At 47.6% G+C, this 21,730-nt stretch overlaps 1 protein-coding gene across 1 annotated transcript in view; it reads left to right on the top strand.

Annotated features, from left to right (window-relative positions):
• Positions 1 to 21,730, top strand: part of unc5a (unc-5 netrin receptor A) — a 389,186-nt gene that overhangs the window by 319,640 nt on the left and 47,816 nt on the right. The window contains exon 14 of the mRNA XM_085996169.1: positions 11,202 to 11,366. Coding sequence (XP_085852295.1) covers positions 11,202 to 11,366 — 165 coding nt within the window. The remainder of the gene's footprint in view (positions 1 to 11,201; positions 11,367 to 21,730) is intronic.

Genomic DNA, 21,730 nt, shown 5'->3' with positions numbered 1-21,730 from the left:
CGGAGTCTGTATCACTTTTCTGTTCGTCTGAACTACTGTCCATCACCTTATGTACCTTTTTGTACTTCTCCTGTGGAGATTTCTTGCTGCTGGTTTTCTTCCCTGACCTGCAGACTCTTGCTATGTGTCCTGTGTTTCCACACTGTCTGCACACTTGATCCTTGAACCAACAATCCTTCTGGTCGTGTGTTGTTCTGCCGCAGCGATAACACTTCCCTGCTCCTTATGACATTTCATTGGTGCCATATTCTTGCGGTCTCCGTTGTATCTCTGCAGCGCCCCGTGCGGCTGCTTCGTGTGATACTGCCATGCTGAAAGCCTTGTCCAGCGTAAGATCCTTTTGTGATAGAAGCCGTTTCTGGGTTCCTTCACTTTGAAGCCCACACACAAATTTGTCCCTTAATGTATCTGCTAGTCCCATTCCAAACTGGCAGTGTTTCGATAGCTTGCGCAGTTCCGTTAAATACTCAGCATTACTTTCGTCTTTATGCTGGTTCCTTTTGTGGAACTTAAATCTTTCTGCTATCAGCAGCGGTGTGGGGTTTAAGTGGTCCTGTAGGATTTCCACTATGCTTTCAAAATCCTTATCCACTGGCTTCTCTGGGGTTATTAGGTTTCGCAGTAAGCCATACATTTTTGCACCCATGGAATTCAACAAAACCAGTGCTTTCCTGGCATCTGCCACTTCATTCGCCTTGCAGTACACCTCAATGTGTTCCACATATGTCACCCAATCTTCGACTTCATTGTCGAACGCAGTGACACTGCCACTCTTTGGCATCCCTGGGTGTGGTTAGACTTTCAAAAATGGCGTCTCCTGCGCTCTCCCTTCTTCTCCGCTGGCTCAAAATGGCGTCTCCCGCGCTTTCCTTTCTTCCCGCGCTCGCCCTTCTTCTCCGCTACGGCTTCAAAAATGGCGTCTCCCACGCTCTCCCTTCTTCTCCATGGCTCAAATGGCGTCTCCCACGCTCCTTTTCTTTCCCCGCGGACGCTGCTCAGCCCTTGAGCCCTGGCTGCGCTCTGCGCGTTCTCCTGTGTGCCTCTCTCGTTGCCGCTGCTCTGTCCTGAACCCCGGCTCTGCTTTACCCTCTCACTCTTTTTGTTTTCCGTCGACGCCGCTTGGTCTTCAACCCCCGGCTGTGCCCTGTGCGCTTTACCCTCTCTCTTACTCCGTCGATGCTGCTCGGCCTTTTCGGTGCCGTCGGTCGGCTCCAGCCGCCGCTGTCCGGGAAGGGTCTGCACTGTACCTGTTGCCAGTCTGTTGCTGGATCATCGTGGCTGGAGAACCAAGCCCAGCTTTCAACAGCCTCCCCTGCGATGTTCACTCTCTGCCGGATGACTGGGCGGTTGCTCGTGGTCGACGCCCGTGCTTCTGGCCTCGACTTTCTTCCACCGTCATCCCGGAGCGAATCCTTGGAAGGAAATGCAGAGTTGCAGGTAAATTCGAATTGACCTCGTCGTCACTGTTGAATCCGTGAATTTTAAAGTATGGTGTTCTTCAATAACTAGACGGAGGCTGCAGATTAACAATCAACAGGTGTTTACTGGAGGAGGGTAGTCTAAAGACTAACAGTACAGATGCCTGCTCAAGGCTTATATACAGGTGTGGTCACTGCCGGCACTACAGTATACAGGAGCTGTAAAAGTAGTTCTCTCTTAAAGGTACATACACTACACCCGCCCCGGACTTAAGGAGCTGTTTCGGCCGCGTGATCTGAGCCACTCAACGACTGACATTGCCAGTTCTAGTGAATTCTGAGGGGGACGTATGTGGCAGAGACCACATATGGACAGTAACACAATTCAGTATGTATAGCCAATGTTGTTATCACTCCACGTTATGTACGGAACTTGGTTGGGTTATCGGGGCAGGGTCCCTTTAAGAGTTGTCGATTGTGTGGTGACGTCATAGCCCTGCGATGAGGCCGAGTCCCTCAGTCCATGCGGAGTGTTAATAAAGCTAACACGCGTTTTTCTTTGCTGCTACGAAAGTCTCGCAGTCTGTTGATTTCCAGCGACTCCTACAGTTGGCAAAGCCGGTCCCCGGCTGCACAGGACTGGCAGGCAGCTGCGCCGCTGGTTAAGATTCAGATCAGCCATGATCTATTTGAATGGCAGAACAGGCTCAAGGGGCTGAATGACCTACTCCTGTACATATGTTCCTATTAAAATGAGGATTCATATTTTGAATTTTAATTTGCCAGCTGATCTCCCATGGCATTGCAAATGGGGAGTCCAGACCAAATGAACTATTCAAGTCAAGTAGGGCTAGTGGGCAGGGTGATAATCCCCCCAAGATGGGGGAGGGGGAAGGCGATGGTTGGAGGGGGAAAAGGGAGAGAGAACAGTAGATGAGAGGGTGAAGGTGGAGGGGTAGAGAGGATGGGAGAGATTGAGGTACACAGGTAGGGGGAAAGAAGAATGGGCCAGGAGACTGGGGATGGCGTGAGGGGATGGGAACTGGGGATGTAGGAGAGGAAGATGGAGATGTGAGGGGGAAGAGGAGTGGAAGAGCGATGGTATAGAGAAGGGGGAGATGGAGGAGGAGAAGTAGGATAAAGACGAGACGACAGCCGAGGTGGGGGCGAGGTATCTAGGGATGGGGAGGAGAAGGGGTGGACAAGAAAACATTTTAGGGCGATATAGTAAAATAGATGAATTTTTGTTTGCGCGCTCTTTATAATTTTTATTTTTGGGGACGGAGGGAGATGATGGAGAAGCAGGAAAACTGCTAAGTGTGGCAACAGTAGGAGGAAGCAGTGCCAGCCCTATACAAGCTGGGAGATCCAGGGGAAGCAGTGCGGGACTGACCAATAGATTCAACATGGGGATGGTAAATGGGAGTCGGAGCAAAACTTACCCCAAATAGGACGGAAGGGAGAATGGGCCTTTGCATTACAGCCCCCAAACCTCAACCCAGCGGGGGCGGGGGGGGGGCAGGGATGGGCATTCCCACTGCAGAGCTTCAGTTTCAGCTCAGCAGTTTGGGGAGGGGGGGGGAACGTGGACATGGCCCTGAACATCTGTTCATTCTGGTTGGGGGGGCGGTGGAGGGGGCGGGTGCGGCGGGGGCGAGAAGAAGGAGGAATCAGCAAAAGGAGCTCCATGAGGAATAAAGACACAGCAGCTATGATCACCAGGGGTTGGGGGAAGATGATGATCAGGCCGGAGGAGACAGATATCGGTCCTGAAAAGGTCAAGGTGGGGCTGGGAGAAGAGGAGATCGAATCAGGGAAGGCCAAAAACAAACTGACAGAGGTGAATAATGGGTGAGAGAGGCAGATATCGGGCGAGGGAAGATGGGGAACTGACCAGGACAGACGAACAGGCCAGGAGAGACAAAATATGGGTGGGAGAGACAAAGCGTGTGTTAAGAAAGGTGGAGAATGGCTGCAGATGGGTGAGTAAGGTGAACCTGGAGAATAGTTATTCAAGAAAGGGCCTGCAGCCAAAATATTAATCAGGTAGACTCACAAAATTTATAATCTCTAACCTCAGGGAAGTTGGATGTTGGGGTCAGTATAGTGCCACGTAACATTGGTTGAGTCCCACTGTACTTAGTGGGTCATAAAACATTAACCTCACATCACTACCTACAGGCACAGTACAATTAAAATATTGTGACTGTGTGGCTAATCCACTTAGAATTCTAAGATAACTGTTGAAGAAAATGAAGAGAGTGCAACATTTATCATCTAGATGTTCATATAGTATGTCAATCATGTTATGTTTATAAGAAAATTATATCTTCTAAGAAGCCCTGCCAACACAAGAAGTGGAGATTTGCCAAACAAGGAGATAATTTACAAAGCAAAATATGCTGGAAATCTGAAACAAAAACAGAAAATGCTGGAATACTCAGCAGGTCAGGCAGCATCTGTGGAGAGAGAAACAGAGTTAACGTTTCAGGTCGAGGACCCTTCGTCAGAACTGGAAAAAGCTGGAGATCGAACAGGTTTTTAAGCAAGTGCAGGGGCAGGGAAAGGGGGGAGGGGAGGAAAGAACAAAAGGGAAGGTCTTTGATAGGATGGCAGGCAGGGGAGATTAAGAGACATTAAGAGATGGTGCAAGGCAAAAGGAGATGGTAATGGGACAATTTGAGAAACAAAAGATGGCTCTGGCAGAAGGAGAGACAGCTGCCATGTAGGAGAGAGAAAAAAATATATCTATCTATCTATCTATATATATATAAAGCGGTCGATCTGTCTGTCTGTCTGTCTGTATTGTATAAACTCGAAAGTTATAGAGCGTACCTACACGTGTGTTACATCGAAAAAAAGCTTACGATTCCAGAACCGTCATAAGCATATTTACGTTTCGGTGAACCTAAAATTGCGCCCGCGGTATCCAAAAAACGTTCAACATTCCGCTCATTAGCATCGAGTGACGTCGAGGTCGACCAATCGTACAGTCGAGCGACCCGACGGTCGACCAATCACTGCGTGGTGGGGGCGGGTTCCTTGCGCGTGTGGGCGGGCCCTCCTAGAGTCGAGTGACGGGACGATTGACCAATCCTACGCTTCGGTGACCTGACGGTCCACCAATCGGTGCGTGTGTGGGCGGGCCTTATCGTTCTGAACCGAGGTAAGTCGCCACCATCTTGATTCCAAACTTTTCATTTCTTTTTCCCGCTTTCTGCGTGTTTCTTTTCAAATCTACATCTCCAGCAAAAAAAAAGTTGCTTTTCAAAGACAAATTGTTTTTAAAAAAAGTTAATTAATTTGTAAATCTTTTGTCTAACCTCTATAATTTTCCTACTATTCACCGTTTTTCCAGGCCTCAAAGCCTGGGTGTCTGTTGACCAGCCATGCCCGAGCTAGGCGCCTCCCGTCACGATTGACAAAAGGCCAGCGATCGCCGCCATCTTTTTGAAGGCTGGAGGGGGCGGGCCTGAGCCGAGCGTCGCCACCCGCCGCCATCTTAGTAAAGGCGGGCGGGGCGGGAGTCAGTGTCCGCATCATCTTCCGCCCGGAGCACGACTTGAGTCCGGCCGGGCCTCACGCGGTAGGTTGCGCGGCGGCGTCTCTCTGGTCTTGAAGCCGGCTCGGGCGGGGGGGCGGGGCTCAGGAAGGCGGAGCTCGGGAGGGCGCGCGCGTGGGGCTCGGGAGAGCACAGCGGGAGGGCGGGGCTCCAGAGAGCGGGAGGGCGGGGCTCCGGAGAGTGGGAGGGCGGGGCTCCGGAGGCCGGTGCTCGGGAGGGCGGGGCTCGGGCTGAGCCATGTCAGTGCGTGGGGCGGCACGGAGCTCCGCGGAGCCATCGGGTCTGCTAGCTCCCCCCCTCCCTTTCTCCCCCCACACCCCCCCTCCGCCCCCCTCCCTTCCCCTCTCCCCTTCCTCCCCCCTTCCCCCTCTCCCCCCTCCCCTCCCCCCCTCCTCCTCCCCCCCCCTCCCCCTCCCCCCTCTCCCCCCCCACCCCCCTCCCTCCCCACAGCCCCCCTCCCCTCCCCCCCATCCCCCCCTAAGCCCCTCCCCCTCCCCCCCCACCCCCTCCCCCCTCCCCCCCCTCCCCCTCCCCCCCCCCAGTCGCTCTCTCTCTTCCCCCCAGTCGCTCTCTCTCTTCCCCCCAGTCGCTCTCTCTCTCTCTCTCCCCCCAGTCACTCGCTCTCTCTCTCTCTTCACCCGTCACTCGCTCTCTCTCTCTTCCCCCCCAGTCGCTCGCTCGCTCTCTCTCTTCCCCCCCAGTCGCTCGCTCTCTCTCGCTCCCCCCCAGTCGCTCTCTCTCTCTCGCTCCCCCCCAGTCACTCGCTCCCTCTCTCTCTCTTCCCCCCAAGTCGCTCTCTCTCTTCCCCCCCAGTCGCTCTCTTTCTTCCAACAACAACATGCCGTTGAAAAAGCCTCGGCACCGCCGGGCACTCCAGCTATAATAAATAAAATAACTGGGAAAAAAAGGATAGGGGCAGGGGTTATGGTCTGAAATTGTTGAACTCTATGTTGAGCCCAGAAGGCTGTAAAGTGCCTAATCGAAAGATGAGGTGCTGTTCCTCGAGCTTAGGCTGAGCTTCATTGGAACAGTGCAAGAGGCCGAGGACGGTGAGGTCTGAGTGGGAATGGAGTGGAGAATTAAACTGACAGGCGACCGGAAGCTCGGGGTCACCCTTACGGACTGAACGGAGGTGTTCCGCAAAGTGGTCACCCAATCTGCGTTTGGTCTCCCCAATGTAGAGGAGACCGCATCGTGAGCAGCGAATACAGTGTACTAAATTGCAGTAAGCACAATTAAATCGCCGTTTCACCTGGAAGAAGTGTTTGGGGCCCTGGACAGTGGGAGGGTGGAGATAAAAGGGCATGTGTTGTATCTCCTGTGCTTGCACGGGAAGGTGCCGGGCGAAGGGGAAGGGGTGATAGAGGAGTGGACCAGGGTGTCGCGGAGGGAGCGGTCCCTTCGGCATGCTGAAAGGGGAGGTGAGGGGAAGATGTGTTTGGTGGTGGGATCACGCTGGAGGTGGCGGAAATGACGGCAGATGATCCGTTGAATGTGGAGGCTGGTGAAGTGAAAGGTGAAGACAAGGGGAACCCTATCGTGGTTCCAGGAGGCAGGGGAAGGGGTGAGAGCAGAAGTGCGGAAAATAGAACGGACACGGTCAAGGGCCGTGTCAGCCATAGTAGAGGAGAATCCTTGGTTGAGGAAAAAGGAAGGCATGTCAGAAGCATTGGTATGGAAGGTGGCATCGTCAGAGCAGATGCGGCGGAGACGGAGAAACTGGGATAATGGAATAGAGTCCTTACAGGAAGCGGGGTGGGAGGAAGTGTAGTCCAGGTAGCTGTGGGAGTCAGTGGGTTTGTAGTGAATGTTTGTCAATAGCCTATTACCAGAGATGGAGACAGAGAAGTCGAGGAAGGGAAGGGAAGAGTCGGAGATGGACCATGTGAAGGTGAGGGAAGGGTGGAAATTGGAAGCAAAGTGGATGAAATTTTCTAGTTCAGGGCGAGAGCAGGAAACAGCACTGATACAGTCATCAATGTACCGGAAAAAGAGGTAAGGGAGGGGACCTGAGTAGGACTGGAACAAAGAATGTTCCACATATCCCATGAAAAGGCAGGCATAGCTGGGACCCATGCGGGTTCCCATAGCAACACCTTTAATTTGGAGGAAGTGAGTGGAGTCAAAGGAGAAGTTGTTCAATGTGAGAACAAGTTCAGCCAGGCAGAGGAGGGTGGTGGTGGATGGGGACTGGTTGGGCCTCTGTTCAAGAAAGAAGCGGAGCGCCCTCAGGCCATCCTGGTGGGGGATGGAGGTGTAGAGGGATTGGAGGTCCAGTGAAAAGGAGATGGTTGGGACCAGGAAACTGGAAACTATTAAAGTGACGCCCTCCTGCAAGCGCAGGAGATGCAACACCTGCCCTTTTAACTCCTCCCTTCCTACTGTCCAGGGCCCCAAACACTCCTTCCAGGTGAAACAGTGATTTACTTGTACTTCTTGCAATTTAGTATACTGTATTCGCTGCTCACAATGCGGTCTCCTCTACATTGGGGAGACCAAATGCAGATTGGGTGATCGCTTTGCGGAACACCTCCGTTCAGCCTGTAAGGGTGACCCTGAGCTTCCGGTCGCCTGTCACTTTTATTCTCCGCTCCACTCCCACTCAGATCTCACCGTCCTTGGCCTCTTACACTGTTCCAATGAAGCTCAATGTAAGCTCAAGGACCTCATCTTTCGATTAGGCACTTTGCAGCCTTCTGGACTCAACATAGAGTTCAACAATTTCAGACCATAACCCCTGCCCCTATCCTTTTCTTTCCAGTTATTTTATTTATTATATTTTTTTGCTTTCTCCCACATGGCAGCTGTCTCTCCTTCTGCCAGAGCCATTTACACTTCATCTAGTGCCATCTTTTGTTTCTTAACTTGTCCCATTACTATCACCTTTTGCCTTGCACCATCTCTTAATGTTTCTTAATCTCTCCTGCCTTGCATCCTATCACAGACCTTCCCTTTTGTTCTTTCCTCCCCTCCTCCCTTTCCCTGCCCCTACACTTGCTTAAAAACCTGTTCAATCTCCAGCTTTTTCCAGTTCTGACGAAGGGTCATTGACCTGAAACATTAACTCTGTTTCTCTCTCCACAGATGCTGCCTGACCTGCTGAGTATTTCCAGCATTTTCTGCTTTTGAATGAGATAATTTAGATTGAAGTTAAGCTTTGGATCTCATTTCAATATATTTCAATTGCTGCAGTATAGTGAGTTCGATACCAGACTCTTAGAGCACTGTGTAAAGGCAACGGGGGCTAAATTGGTTAGCTCCCAGAAATGGCCACAGGGATTGCAATGTGAAATTAACCCACGCCCGCTGATTACAATGCAGGCAACACGGCAACTTCGTGCTGCCTGCTCATTATAATGATTTCTTTGTGCAGCCAGGGCTAACCGCATTCACCCAGTTTTGAGCTGCTAGATCTGTTCTGAATCTATTCCATTCAACACGATGGAGGGTGTCCTCAGTGTGAAGGCAGGATTGTGTGGTGGTCACTCTTACCAATACTGTCATAGACAGATGCAGCTGTGACAGGTAGATTGGTGAGGACGAGGTCAATTGGTGAGGACAAGGTCAAGTAGGTTTTTCCCTCGAGTTGGTTCTCTCACCACCTGCCGCCAGCCCAGTCTGGCAGCTATGTCCTTCAGGACTTGGCCAGCTCGGTCAGTCGTGGTGCTACCGAGCTACTCTTGGTGACAGACATTGAAGTCACCTACATTCTGTGCCCTTGCTACCCTCAGTGGTGTTCAACATGGAGGAGTACTGATTCATCAGCTGAGGTTTCCTAGCCCATGTTTGAACTGATGAGACTGCATGGGGCCTGGAGTCAATGTTGAGGACTCCTGACACTGTGCTGCCACCTCTTGTGGGTCTGTCCTGCCGGTAGGACAGGATATACAAGGGATGGTGATGGGGAAGTCTGGTATAGGTAGGATTCTGTATGTCTAGGCTTGACTAGTCTATGGGACAGCTCTCCCAACTTTGGCACAAGTCCCCAGATGAGGAGGACTTTGCAGGGGGTGCCTTTGTCGTGTCTGAACCCAATGCCATGGTTGATGCCAGGTGGTCTGTACGGTTTTAATCTTATTGTACTTTTTTGTAGCGGTTTGATACAACTGAATGGCTTGATAGGCCATTTCAGAGGGCAGTTAAGAGTCAAACACATTGCTGTGGGTCTGGAATCACATATAAGCCAGTTAGGTTTCCTTCCTAAAGGACATTAGTGAGCCAGTTTTTAAGACAATCCATGGTCACCATTACTGATTACTAGATTTATTTAATTAACTGAATTTAAATTCACAAATGGTGGGATTTGAATGCGTGACTCTGAATTATTAGTCTAGGCCTCTGGATTACTAGTCCAGTAATCTAACCACTATACAGGTAGACTACCCTTTATCCGGACTTCCGAAAACCGAAACCCTCTAAAAACCGAAGGTTTTTTCGTTCAGCGTAAGTCGTGCGTACGAACGAAAAAACCTTCGGTTTTTAGAGGGTTCCGGTTTCGGAAGTTCGGATAAAGGGTAAGTCGTGCGCACGACCCCCCGCCGACCCCCCCGCGGACCCCGCCGACCCCCCCGCGGACCCCGCCGGCCCCGACAACCGCCGACCCCGCCAGCCCCGACAACCGCCGACCCCCCCCGCGGACCCCGCCGGCCCCGACAACCGCCGACCCCCCCGCCGGCCCCGACAACCGCCGACCCCGCCAGCCCCGACAACCGCCGACCCCCCCGCGGACCCCGCCGGCCCCGACAACCGCCGATCCCCCCCGCCGACCCCCCCGCGGACCCCGCCAGCCCCGACAACCGCCGACCCCCCCGCGGACCCCGCCGGCCCCGACAACCGCCGACCCCCCCCGCGGACCCCGCCGACACCGACTGACTTACGCTGAGCGTCAGCGTAAGTCGTGCGCACGACCCCCCGCCGACCCCCCCGCGGACCCCCGCCGACCCACCTTCCGAAATCCGAAATTCTCCTTTATCCGAAACTCGGCTGGTCCCGAGGTTTTCGGATAAAGGATAGTCTACCTGTACTACTGTACCCGTACAGCCTACATTTCCTGCTGGACTATTGTGCCCCCATCCATCTTGTAGCCCTGATCAAGTCAGCAAAGCTTTCTGAAAGAGTGTAGCGTGATCTGAGTGACGGTTATGGCTGTGATTCAGACTTGTAGATTTTTCTGGTATTTTGCCAGAGTGCTCAGAAATACAAAGCTCTGATTTGTTAAAAACATGCTTTGACAGCAGTCTGCCAAACTGACACATTCAGAATATTGTAATGCTTAGCATGATAAAAATATTTTTGATGAAATAATTTCTAAGAGTCTACAGGAATGTTGTTTTCCTGTAATAAAATGCAGACAAAATTCCTGTAATTTAATAGCAATTACATCAAAGATTTGATCCTTCATTAAAACATTGTTAGACATCAAATGAATTGAGCATCTTGTCTGGCAAACTCCAAAGAGACAACATAACAGGACAAAGTGAGTGCAAAAGAAATAATCTATTTTGCATTTATGATGTCTGAATCGGGAGATTATTTCCTCAAGATTACTCCCTTCATCCATTATACATTACTTTGTTCAAAGTACTTAAAATGACTTATTTGCTAACCAAATTTTTTGCTAACCAAATGGAACTTCTGTTTATTCAATAAAGTGGACTTTAGAATGTTTATATTTTTAAGAATCATAAAAAATACATGCTGAATTTCCCAACGTCATAAGACTGTCTTGAAGCAATAACAAATTGATTTTTACCTTAAAATAAATAGTAACAACGCAGATAAGTAGGTTCTATGTAAAATGTTTACTCTTTGTCTTCCAGATTGTTATTTAAAAAATATTTTAGTTCTTTTCCAAGAAATTCAATGGCCAGAGCCTCCTCCATAGAGCCCAGGATGCCCCTGTAAATATGCTTTAGTGACACTGATGAGGGCTTCCTTAGAGTGAGCTCATTGTTTAGTGCTGAAAGGGTGGTGGAACCAGATTCAATAGTAGGCTTCAAATGGGAATCGGATAAATACTTGAAGGAGAAACCATTGCAGGGACTAACTGGAATGCTCTTTGAAAGTGCCGGAGCAGACTCAATGGACCACTGCTTCTGTGCCGTACTATTCTGTGATTCTATGAGTGCACTTAGTTTGACTTTATATTGTTCAATAATTTTTATTTGTAACTCGTGCTAACTGAACTCAAAGAATAATACCTGCCTTACTTCATTTCATAGGAAATTCCATTTTATCACATTTGGAATGGCTGTCAAAGAAACCTGCACTGTACCTTCACTCTGGAACGGTACAGTCTGTCCACAACTGAACTCAATGGTAAAATTTGGGTTTGGCAGGTAGAAGGAGAAGGACAAAGCTTTCACATTCATTTCAACTTTGTGAAGGTAAGAAATACTTAAATAATTTCAAATGTAATATTGCATTAAGCAGAACTATAGCATAGTGAAAATTAGCTAACTGAAAAATATTTGTACATATATGAAACATAACAGTAAGGCCAGGATTTTATATTATAGTCCAGGTTTATTTTTGTAATCTTTTCTATGCTGCAATAAATTTCCACGTTTTTGTGCCATGCTAATTTTACAAACAGGAGTAAACCACAGGAACAGCTTTGCCCTTAGCAACACAGGCACATAAAAAGAATGGGCAGACCGATGTAAAAACATTTATATTGCTGTTTTCTACCTCTCCTGGGAGCAAAATCAGATGGATCATTAACAGAGAATTATTTAAATGTCAGGACTGTCCCCTGTGTCGTTAATATACTCACCCATCATCCAACAACTGGATATCATGATGATTTCTTAGAAGCAAAATTGTCAAAAAAAAAGCTTGGTCCAGTACTAGTAAATTTACCTACTAATTGAATATTGTCACACTGCTTGATCAACTGGAAAGAAAATCCATCCCTTCCTCCTTTTTAAAAATTTGTTCATGGGATGTGGGCGTCACTGGCAAGGCCAGCATTTACTGCCCATCCCTAATTGCCCTTGAGAAGGTGGTGGTGAGCTGCCATCTTGAACCGCTGCAGCCTGTGTGGTGAAGGTACTCCCACAGTGCTGTTAGGGAGGGAGTTCCAGGATTTTGACCCAACGACAATGAAGGATCGGCAATATATTTCCAAGTCAGGATGTGTGACTTGGAGGGGAACTTGGAGGTGATGGTGTTCCCATGCGCCTGCTGACCATGTCCTTCTAGGTGGTAGAGGTCGCAGGTTTTGGAGGTGTTGCTGAAGAAGCCTTGGCGAGTTGCTGCAGTGCATCTTGTAGTTGGTACACACTGCAGCCACGGTACGCCGGTGGTGGAGGGAGTGAATGTTTAAGGTGGTGGATGGGGTGCCAATTTCAAGCGGGCTGCTTTGTCTTGGATGGTGTCGAGCTTCTTGAGTGTTGTTGGAGCTGTACTCATCCAGGCAAGTGGAGAGTATTCCATCACACTCTTTACTTGTGCCTTGTAGATGGTGGAAAGGCTTTGGGGAGTCAGGAGGTGAGACACTCGTGGCAGAATACCCAGCCTCTGACCTGCTCTTCTTGCCACAGTATTTATGTGGCTGGTCCAGTTAAGTTTCTGGTCAATGGTGACCCCCAGGATATTGATGGTGGGGGATTCGGCAATGGTAATGTCGTTGAATTTGAAGGGGCGGTGGTTAGACTCTCGCTCGTTGGAGATGGTCATTGCCTGCCACTTGTGTGGCGCGTATGTTACCTGCCACTTATCAGCCATAGCCTGAATGTCGTCCAGGCTTGCTGCATGTGGGCATGGACTGCTTCATTATCTGAGGAGTTGTGAACGGCGCTGAACACTGTGCAGTCATCAGCAAACATCCCCATTTCTGACCTTATGATGGAGGGAAGGCCATTGATGAAGCAACTGAAGTTGGTTGGGCCTAGGACACTGCCCTGAGGAACCCCTGCAGTGATGTCCTGGGGCTGTGATGATTGACCTCCAACCACCACAACCATCTTCTCCCACCCCCCCCGATTCCCATTGACTTCAGTTTTACTCGGGCTCCTTAATGCCACACTTGGTCAAATGCTGCCTTGATGTCAAGGGCAGTCACTCTCACCTCACCTCTGGAATTCAGCTCTTTTGTCCATATTTGGACCAAGGCTGTAATGAGGTCTGGAGCCGAGTGGACCGGGCGGTACCCAAACAGGGCATCAATGAGCAGGTTATTGGTGAGTAAATGCTGCTTGATAGCATTGTTGACGACACCTTCCATCACTTTGCTAATGACTAAGAGTAGACTGATGCGGCGGTAATTGGCCAGATTGGATTTGTCCTGCTTTTTGTGGACAGGACATACCTGGGCAGTTTTCCACATTGTCAGATAGATGCCAGTGTTGTAGCTGTACTGGAACAGCTTGGCTAGAGGCGCGGCTAGTTCTGGAGCACAAGTCTTCAGTACAACAGCCAGGATATTGTCGGGGCCCATAGCCTTTGCTGTATCCAGTGCGCTCAGCCGTTTCTTGATATCACATGGAGTGAATTGAATTGGCTGAAGACAGGCTTCTGTGGTGGTGGGGACCTCAGGAGGAGGCCGATACGGATCATCCACTCGGCACTTCTGGCTGAATATGGTTGCAAACGCTTCAGCTTTATCTTTTGCTTCACTGAGTACATTCCAACATTACACAGACCAGTGGGCTTGTCATAATCTGCAACTGATACCATCCTTGTCAAACTGTCAGTTCCCTATGAGATTATTTATTGGAGCAACACCACAAATTACTAGCACTTAAAGCTAGACCTGGAGTACCATGAGCTGCTGAACCCGCACCTGCACATCCTTTATCAAGCCAAAAAATATGCACAGAGTCCCAGCAATGAAACTTCACTCGATACTTCCTTCCCAGACAGTATAATCACTTAGAAATCTAACCTTCACACACAACTTGCAATAGAAAGTCCATCACTTGTCAAGTTGTGGTTACGGAATCACACGATAGGCAATAGGAAACCTATAACTTTAACACTCCAGTACAATTTCTCCATATCGTTCTGGTAACCACATGGATCAAATTTGTGAAATATGAGTTTTTACAGTTGTCTCCAGCTGCATCGTACTATGCTATATAAAATAAAGTAGAAACAGATTCACATCAGCAACATTTCTTTATTTTATGTTAAAGATTAATCCTTTTATATTGGCCTGGAAATTGTGCTCCCGATGATGGCGTACGCTCAGCATATGCCGTCGTATGCCTTCTGAAAGGCCCCGCAAGTTCCAGGTTTCTGCATGCGCAGAAAACTGGAACTTTTGATCTGTCAAGGTTCGCCCTGACAGATCTACTGAACCGACTGAGAATTCACTTTTGCTGGCGCAGAGTTGGGCTATTTGCGCAACTACTGCCCAGCAAATGTCCACAAAACCCTTACACCTGGCAAAAGCAGGCATAGGGTCTGCTTTCACCAATGTAAGGGTTAATATAAATCTTAAATTAAAAATTTAAAGTCATGCACAAACAATTAAATTTACTTTAGGCAAATGTTGGCCTGGATTAAAATATTTTCTTAAAAAAAATTTAAATTTACTTTTTATTGTATTTGCTGTATTGAAGGGACTTTTAATTAAATTTGAAAATGAGAACATTTATTTTTATTAGAGTTGTCTAAATTGTTTAATTATTTGGGGATTCCATTGCACGTCATTAGGGGATTCCATTCGGAAATGATTACAATGGAATCCTCCTTTCTCATTGGAGGACCTGGCCCATATGATCCCAGGGATGCTTCTGAACTGCCTGCGTCCCTGGGATCCGTGGGCCTTTACGCAGGTGTACGCCTGGAGGCCCAGGACCCGAACTCTCCGTAGCTGTGGAGCCAGGAGGTAAGTTCGGAAATATTTTACGGGTCAGAGGCGTACTCCGGAGGTATGCCTCTGACCACAAATTCAGGGCCAATATTTTTACAGGAATTCATAGTAGAAACATCATAAATGATTCTCAAGTATTGGAATGCCTAAGTTACAAAAATAGCACATGCTAGGTTCCACTAATAGCCTATTTGGTAAGTGCGCTGTCCAGTGTGGAACTAACAGACCAGCTAAGTCCTAGATTCAATTTCTCATGTTGATCTCAGCCAAGATAATGATAGGGATGTGACAAGTGGCCTCATTGCCACTGCCTAGGGAGGGTCAAAAACGAGCTAAGGTATATTTCCCAGTGCATGTATGGACATTGTATTGGGACATATTTATGCTTGACTGTGATACTGCCCTCCATGGTAAAATATCCCGTTGACAATTATTATCTAGGGTCATGCATAAAGATCGGCCATTTGAGCAAGGTGCTGGAGGGTAGCTACCACCCGTTCAGTTGTATCCTGGCAGTTAGTGCCTTTAGGAGATGAGGAGGAAAAATTGGATAGAAAAGATTTAAGCAAGAAATTCAGCTGTGACGTGGACAATATTGTGCAACTTGTATTATTTCCTGTTTTATTTTAAATCATTGATTATCTAAGTAGCTCAAAAATAGGCACAAGTACAACAATAGTGCCACCTCCAATGTTCCCTGTAATTTTTTGGGGGCCAGGCGGCCCCTTTAATGGGCTGCGCGACCCATTCAATTTAAAAGCCAACTCACCGGCTGCACGGAACCCCTGGAGCACTGCACAGCCGCACAGCTTAAAGGGAACATTAGCCACCTTTACAGAAAACTTGATGAAATAGAAGAACAATACCCAATATGTAGTTACACAATATCTAAAAGTTCAGGCAGGAGAAGACCATCCTGAGGAATCAACCACAGTTTGCCTTTAAAAAAAAAAAAATTGTTGTTGGTTTCTTTAGCTTGGATGAGGACAAGATTAGCTAAGCTTTGATGTTTCCTTTGCAAATATCCTATCAGCGATTCTCTAGGCTCATGGACATTAATCAGAAAATGGTTCTTATCAATCTCTATCAGATGAGGCAATTACTTGCAGTTTAAATATGATGCTTAATTAGTCAAGTACAATATTATGCTTTTCTTTAATATGTGAATGTGGAAAAACTGAGTTAAATTACATTTTCATAATATTTCTGGAAATTAAAACAACAAAAATGATTCAGTCATAACAGAAAGGGGACCAAATCAGAGTAAACTGATTTATATAATGACATCTTTCTTTTCAGTACCGACAAAACATAAACCATTTTAAATGGGCACTGACAGCCATACGTAGTTATCAAAAAAGATTGTTTAATAAAATCTGGAGAGCCCAAGATATTGATTTGAAACATTTTTCAAAAAAGAAATCTAATTGAATCCTTTCCGTCATGTTAATGGATAGTCAGCCCTGCAAATCCACAGAGATGGGACCCCAGCAAAAATTTTGGTATGCGCCTTCCAGCAGTTTCTGGATTGCCCCCACCAGAATATGTTGGGCCGGGGGAAGGTTTCATTATTTGAATTTAATTGGTAAGCACCTGTCATTCTGGGAAGGCCGGTAATTCTGGCCGAAACTGCCCTCTCCGGGGGGGGGGGGGGGGGGGAAAGAGCAATGCTGGGGCCTCCCCCAAAAATCCCGAAATCTGAAATAAGGGTGTCGAAAAAAGTCAAGGGAGTTTTCCAACTTTTCAGGGATCGAGGCCAAAGCGCAGGCCTAGACCCCTACGTGTGATTTACATCCCCTAACCAGTAGGTCAGTAGGCCTCCTCTCATTGGGTGTACCAGGCAGATACTGTTCTGCTAAGCCAAGGGTGCGAAAACCCCCAGACTGGGAGTCACATGCCTGGCCATCTCCTTCTGATATGGTGGAGAAAGGTACCAGGCTCCAGGAAACTGGCAGGAACCTAGATACAGCAGGGCCTGGCTTAACCTTTGGTCATTCTACTGCAGCACGGAAGACTTATAGTGAGAGCTTGCTGGAAGGACCATTGATTTTCAGCCCATCATGTTTTTTGCACAGAAGATGGATCATGTAGAATACATTTTTTTCTTAACACGCATGGTTAGCAAGACTGATTTGTTAAACATTTCAGTCAGGTAACTTGGCCGTGAGCGCAAAAAATATTTATTTTGCACAATGACAAAGACAGCAAGTGAGCTGTATTTCTTTTGTCTCTGTAGGGAAAGAGCAGATGACCTCTCCAAGGTCTCCGATTGCCTCCAGACAATTTGGCAATAATATGATCAAAGACTCATGCCAACAGAAAAGCAATATTTTATAAAATGCATAATTTCCTTCATAGCTGCCAGCAAAGCTAAGCCTCCTCCACCCATTTAAGGTAAAAGGCTTCCTACTGACATTATAAAAGAATGTTAAAAGAGAGAAAATGTTTGAAAAAATCAATTCTTCATTGATTTGTTCCTATATGTGGGGGCAATCTTTAAAATTAAAATTGATGCCAAATATCAAATTTTATGAAACAATAGCAGTGTGATGAGTTTGGCTAGTTACCAGTTGGACAGCTGGATGGATTACCCCAGCATGTGGTAAAATGGTACTCTGTCCATCTCAGTTGCTGCCAGCTGACCTATCTTCTTCTTCTTAGGTAGTCCCTCGGAACCGAGGATGACTTGCTTCCACACTAAAAATGGGTTCTCAGGTGACTGATGAGTCCAATGCGGGGCCTACAGTCTCTGTCACAGGTGGGGCAGATGGCGGTTGAAGGGGCGGGTGGGTGGGGTGCTTGGGTTAGAGCAGCATTGGCATTGCAAGATGGACAGAGACTATGGCCGGAATTTTCCTTACCTCGGTGGGTCTGGTGCGGCTAGTGTTGGTGGCGGGTCCCGACCCTGCTGCCGGCTCCATCCCACTGTACAAAAAGAACTTACCTTAAAGGGGCCTATTAAGCCCACCCAGCCCGTTATCCAGCCCATTTAGATGGAGTGGGTCTGGTGACATCATTCATGTCATGTTTTAAGCCAGGATCCTTAAAGGGACCCTGGCCACATTAAATTTTAAGTTTAATCCAGCATAGTGGGTGTTGAGCCTTTACTGTACAATAATGTAATAAAAATTATGAGTGACAAAGAAATATTTAAATAAAATTATTAAGTAATATGACTCCATCTACAAATATGATCAAGAATGTAATTTAAAAAGTACATTAATTGGGAAGTTATTGGTGCTTTAGTCACAAATCTATAGACTTTTGTATCAGTACCTGGTACAAATAAAAGATGTGTTTGTATAGATAAGACATTAAGCAGATTTTAAATGTAACTGTAAAGGGGTGGATTTACAATCTAATACAAATTCAGCAGAAGAGCTGCGGAAACCCTGACAAACAGTGTAAGTGGTGCTTATGTGTTTCTGGGATTTCTGCAGCTCTTCTGTTGAAGTTAACAATGGACAAGTGAGAGAACCTCCACAGAAATTCACCCTAAAGTCTCAGACTGAAAAATTAAATTAGTCATATTCAGGACTGAAAGCAAATTGAACCAATGGAATGAGTGATGAGAATGAAATTGTTACGGTTGATGACTTGATTTAATGTGTAACTGGACAATCACAGTATACTGTGAGAAAAACCTGACCAGAAACAACACAAACATTTATTTAAATGGTATATGTCAGTTTTTATATTGCAGCTCAATTCACTGCAATTACTGTTCAGTTGGAAGGCAACAGCCGAGAATGGCCAGTGAAAAATTAACATTTACGAGTAGCTTTTAAAGTAGAATCTCCATCAATCTGTTAGCTGATGTAATCAACATGGTTTTACTTTGGTTTGTTTTTCATGCTGTCAAGTAAGCAGCTGGAGCAATGGTTACGGAACTCACGCCTCAGGTTGACAGACATGGTTCCTGAGCTGCGTGAATCCCGTGGCCATGCAGGGACATTTAAGAAGGGGGAAAAGGCTCTTCAGTGCCTGTATAGTAGCTCATAATGATTTCAATTGGGTCCCCTGCCACTGCAGGTCGGGTCGGCTCCATACTGACAGATGCGCCTGTGGGAAAGGTGCATGGGAGCGAGTTGACAGCGGGTTACCCAACCCGCTGTCAAAAAAAACAAATTTCCCACCCAACCCATCACCGAGCTCACCCGCTAGCACTACGGAAAATTCAGCCCTTTGGTTCACCCACACACATTCAACTGGAGGTTAATAATATGAATTTGATTTTTTTATTTGAAACAGGAGAAATAATGTGGGGCTTAGAATAAAGAAAAGGTTTAAAATACTTCATTCTAATTTGCATACATAAAGGGCTTTGGGCAGTTATGTGACAGTAAATTTATTCACTCCTCACCAAAGCAAGCAGCTTAAGTTACCACAAGTAGAATGTTAAAATACCCAATCCTTCATAGGGTGTACAAAGAGATAACTCATAAGATAGGAACGTGATCTGGCAGACAAAGGGATATGTCAGCTACATGAAGTGAAATCTAACCTGTGGACACACCCCAACATCTCAGAGACTTGTGGAGAGGGCAACTGTCTGCTGATGAAGCCCCTGACAATGCCAGTGTAGAATCTGGGAATATCCAGATGCATATTGATATGATAATGCTGCATTTATTATGGGTCGTATTTTCTGATCGGAGGCTTGCCGCATGCGGAGGCCTCCTGTGGTGAAATAAGTCTTATAAGTATATACCTTATTCTACCTGTGTATAGTTTCCTATTGTAATCTATTGTAACCCTGCTGTTTTCTTGGTTGGCCAGGAATGCTGATGTACTGTATACCACTCTGCTGTGCCATTGATTGTCCTGATCTGTTACTTCGCCCCTGGCTCCGCCTCCTAGTTCACTTCTGAGAAGCTGGTCAGAAGGCTAACATGTGTGTTCTGTTCTGTCCAGTTCTAAGCTATTAAAATTGATATACCTTAAATAGCTACAGAGACTGGTAGTTATAACTCAAACAGTTGGCTTTTAGTTGCCACCCAGCAAGGTATATCAATTTTAATAGCTTATTACTTCCAGGGATGGACAGACTCCTGAAGCCGGAGTGTCTAGACAATGATCCACATTCGGCGGACGCATCGAAGAAATTCGCACATTGGCTCCGGTGTTTCGAACATTTCATTGCATCGCTCGATGATGGGGCCAACAAACTGGGCCTACTGACTAACCTAGTAAGTCATCGGACTTACTCGCTAATCGAGGACGCTTCTACATATGAGGATGCACTCGCGACTCTCAAGGCCCAATACCTGAAGCCTGTTAACGAGGTGTATGCTAGGCATCTCTTGGCTACCCGCAGGCAACTACCGGAGGAATCGCTGGATGATTTTCTATAGAATCTAAAGGCCCTGGCGAAGGACTGCAACTACAAGGCCGTGACGGCCATTTTGTACCAGGAAGAAGCGGTTCGCGATTTGTTTATATCGGGCCTTTGATCGAATTACATTAGGCAGAGGTTGCTTGAAAGGGACACTCTGGATCTAAAGACGGCCGTGGCTACAGCTCGATCGCTGGATGTGGCGCAGAAGAACTCCGAGACCTATGCGTCAGGCCATGCGGCTCTCTCAGCCTCGTGCGTGCCGAGCGAGGAGGCGCCATCCTCTCCGCCTGGGCCTCGGACCAGCCCTACACCACGGGAGTCTCCACCCAGCCCCACCACTGCAGCGATGTCCCGCGGACCAAGATGCTACTTCTGCGGCCAGCTCAAGCACCCCAGACACCGATGTCCTGCGAGAGACGCCACATGTTTCAAGTGCAAGAAACGGGGACATTTCAGCAAGGTATGTAAGGGGAATCCCGTACCTGATACAGTCTCCGCGGCCCTACACGTGGTCCCAGAATTTGATACCGTCTCAGCGGCCGCCTACGCATCTACGATAGCCTCAGTCACGGTTGACCAGTCCAGACCGCATCCACTATCAAAGTCTATGATGGACGTTAAGGTAAACGGACACCCGACGAAGTGTTTAATCGATTGCGGGAGTACTGAGAGTTTTATTCACCCTAGCCTCATCAAACCGTACTCACTAAAGGTGTACCCTACCCGGAGCAAAATCGCGATGGCATCTAAGTCCCTCACTTCGGAGGTAATCGGTTTCTGTAAAGTAACACTGACTGTTAAGGGCACAGAGTATAAAGATTTTAAACGCCTTGTGTTGCCGCAGCTCTGCATGAAACTAATTCTAGGCCTAGATTTCCAGTGCCACCACGAGAGCGTCACACTTGCATATGGCGGATCCCAGCCCCCGCTCACAGTTTGCGGCCTCTCCACTTTAAAGATAAGCCCGCCATCCCTGTTTGCGAACCTCGCCCCAAACTGTAGACCTATCGCGACCAAAAGTCGACGGTACAGTTCGGAAGATAAAAAATTTATAAAAGAAGAAGTAGGAAGGCTACAGCGGGAGGGTATCATCGAAAATAGTAATAGCCCGTGGCGTGCTCAGGTAGTGGTGGTTAAAACTAACAAAAAGAAACGGCTCGTGGTTGACTACAGCCAGACCATCAACATATATACGCAACTAGACGCTTATCCCTTGCCTCGCCTCTCTGAGATGGTGAACCAGATTGCCCAGTATCGTGTGTTTTCCACTATTGACTTAAAGTCTGCCTATCACCAGCTCCCCATAAAAGTAGACGACCGTCCTTATACGGCTTTTGAAGCAAATGGGCGCCTGTACCAATTCCTTAGGGTACACTTCGGGGTCACGAATGGAGTTTCCGTTTTCCAACGGGAAATGGACCGTATGGTAGATGAGAATGCGTTGGAGGCAACATTTCTGTACCTGGACAATGTTACTATCTGTGGACGCGACCAACAGGAGCATGACCGGAATCTCGCTAAATTTCTAGAGACTGCCCAAAAGCTAAACCTGACCTATAACGAGCACAAATGTACTTTCAACACTACTCGTC

This window comes from Somniosus microcephalus, chromosome 8 (genome assembly GCF_052327205.1).
Source record: "Somniosus microcephalus isolate GS21.2 chromosome 8, FLI_Smic_1.0, whole genome shotgun sequence".
Taxonomy (NCBI): Eukaryota; Metazoa; Chordata; class Chondrichthyes; order Squaliformes; family Somniosidae; genus Somniosus; species Somniosus microcephalus.
This window is presented reverse-complemented; position numbering and strand designations above follow the sequence as displayed.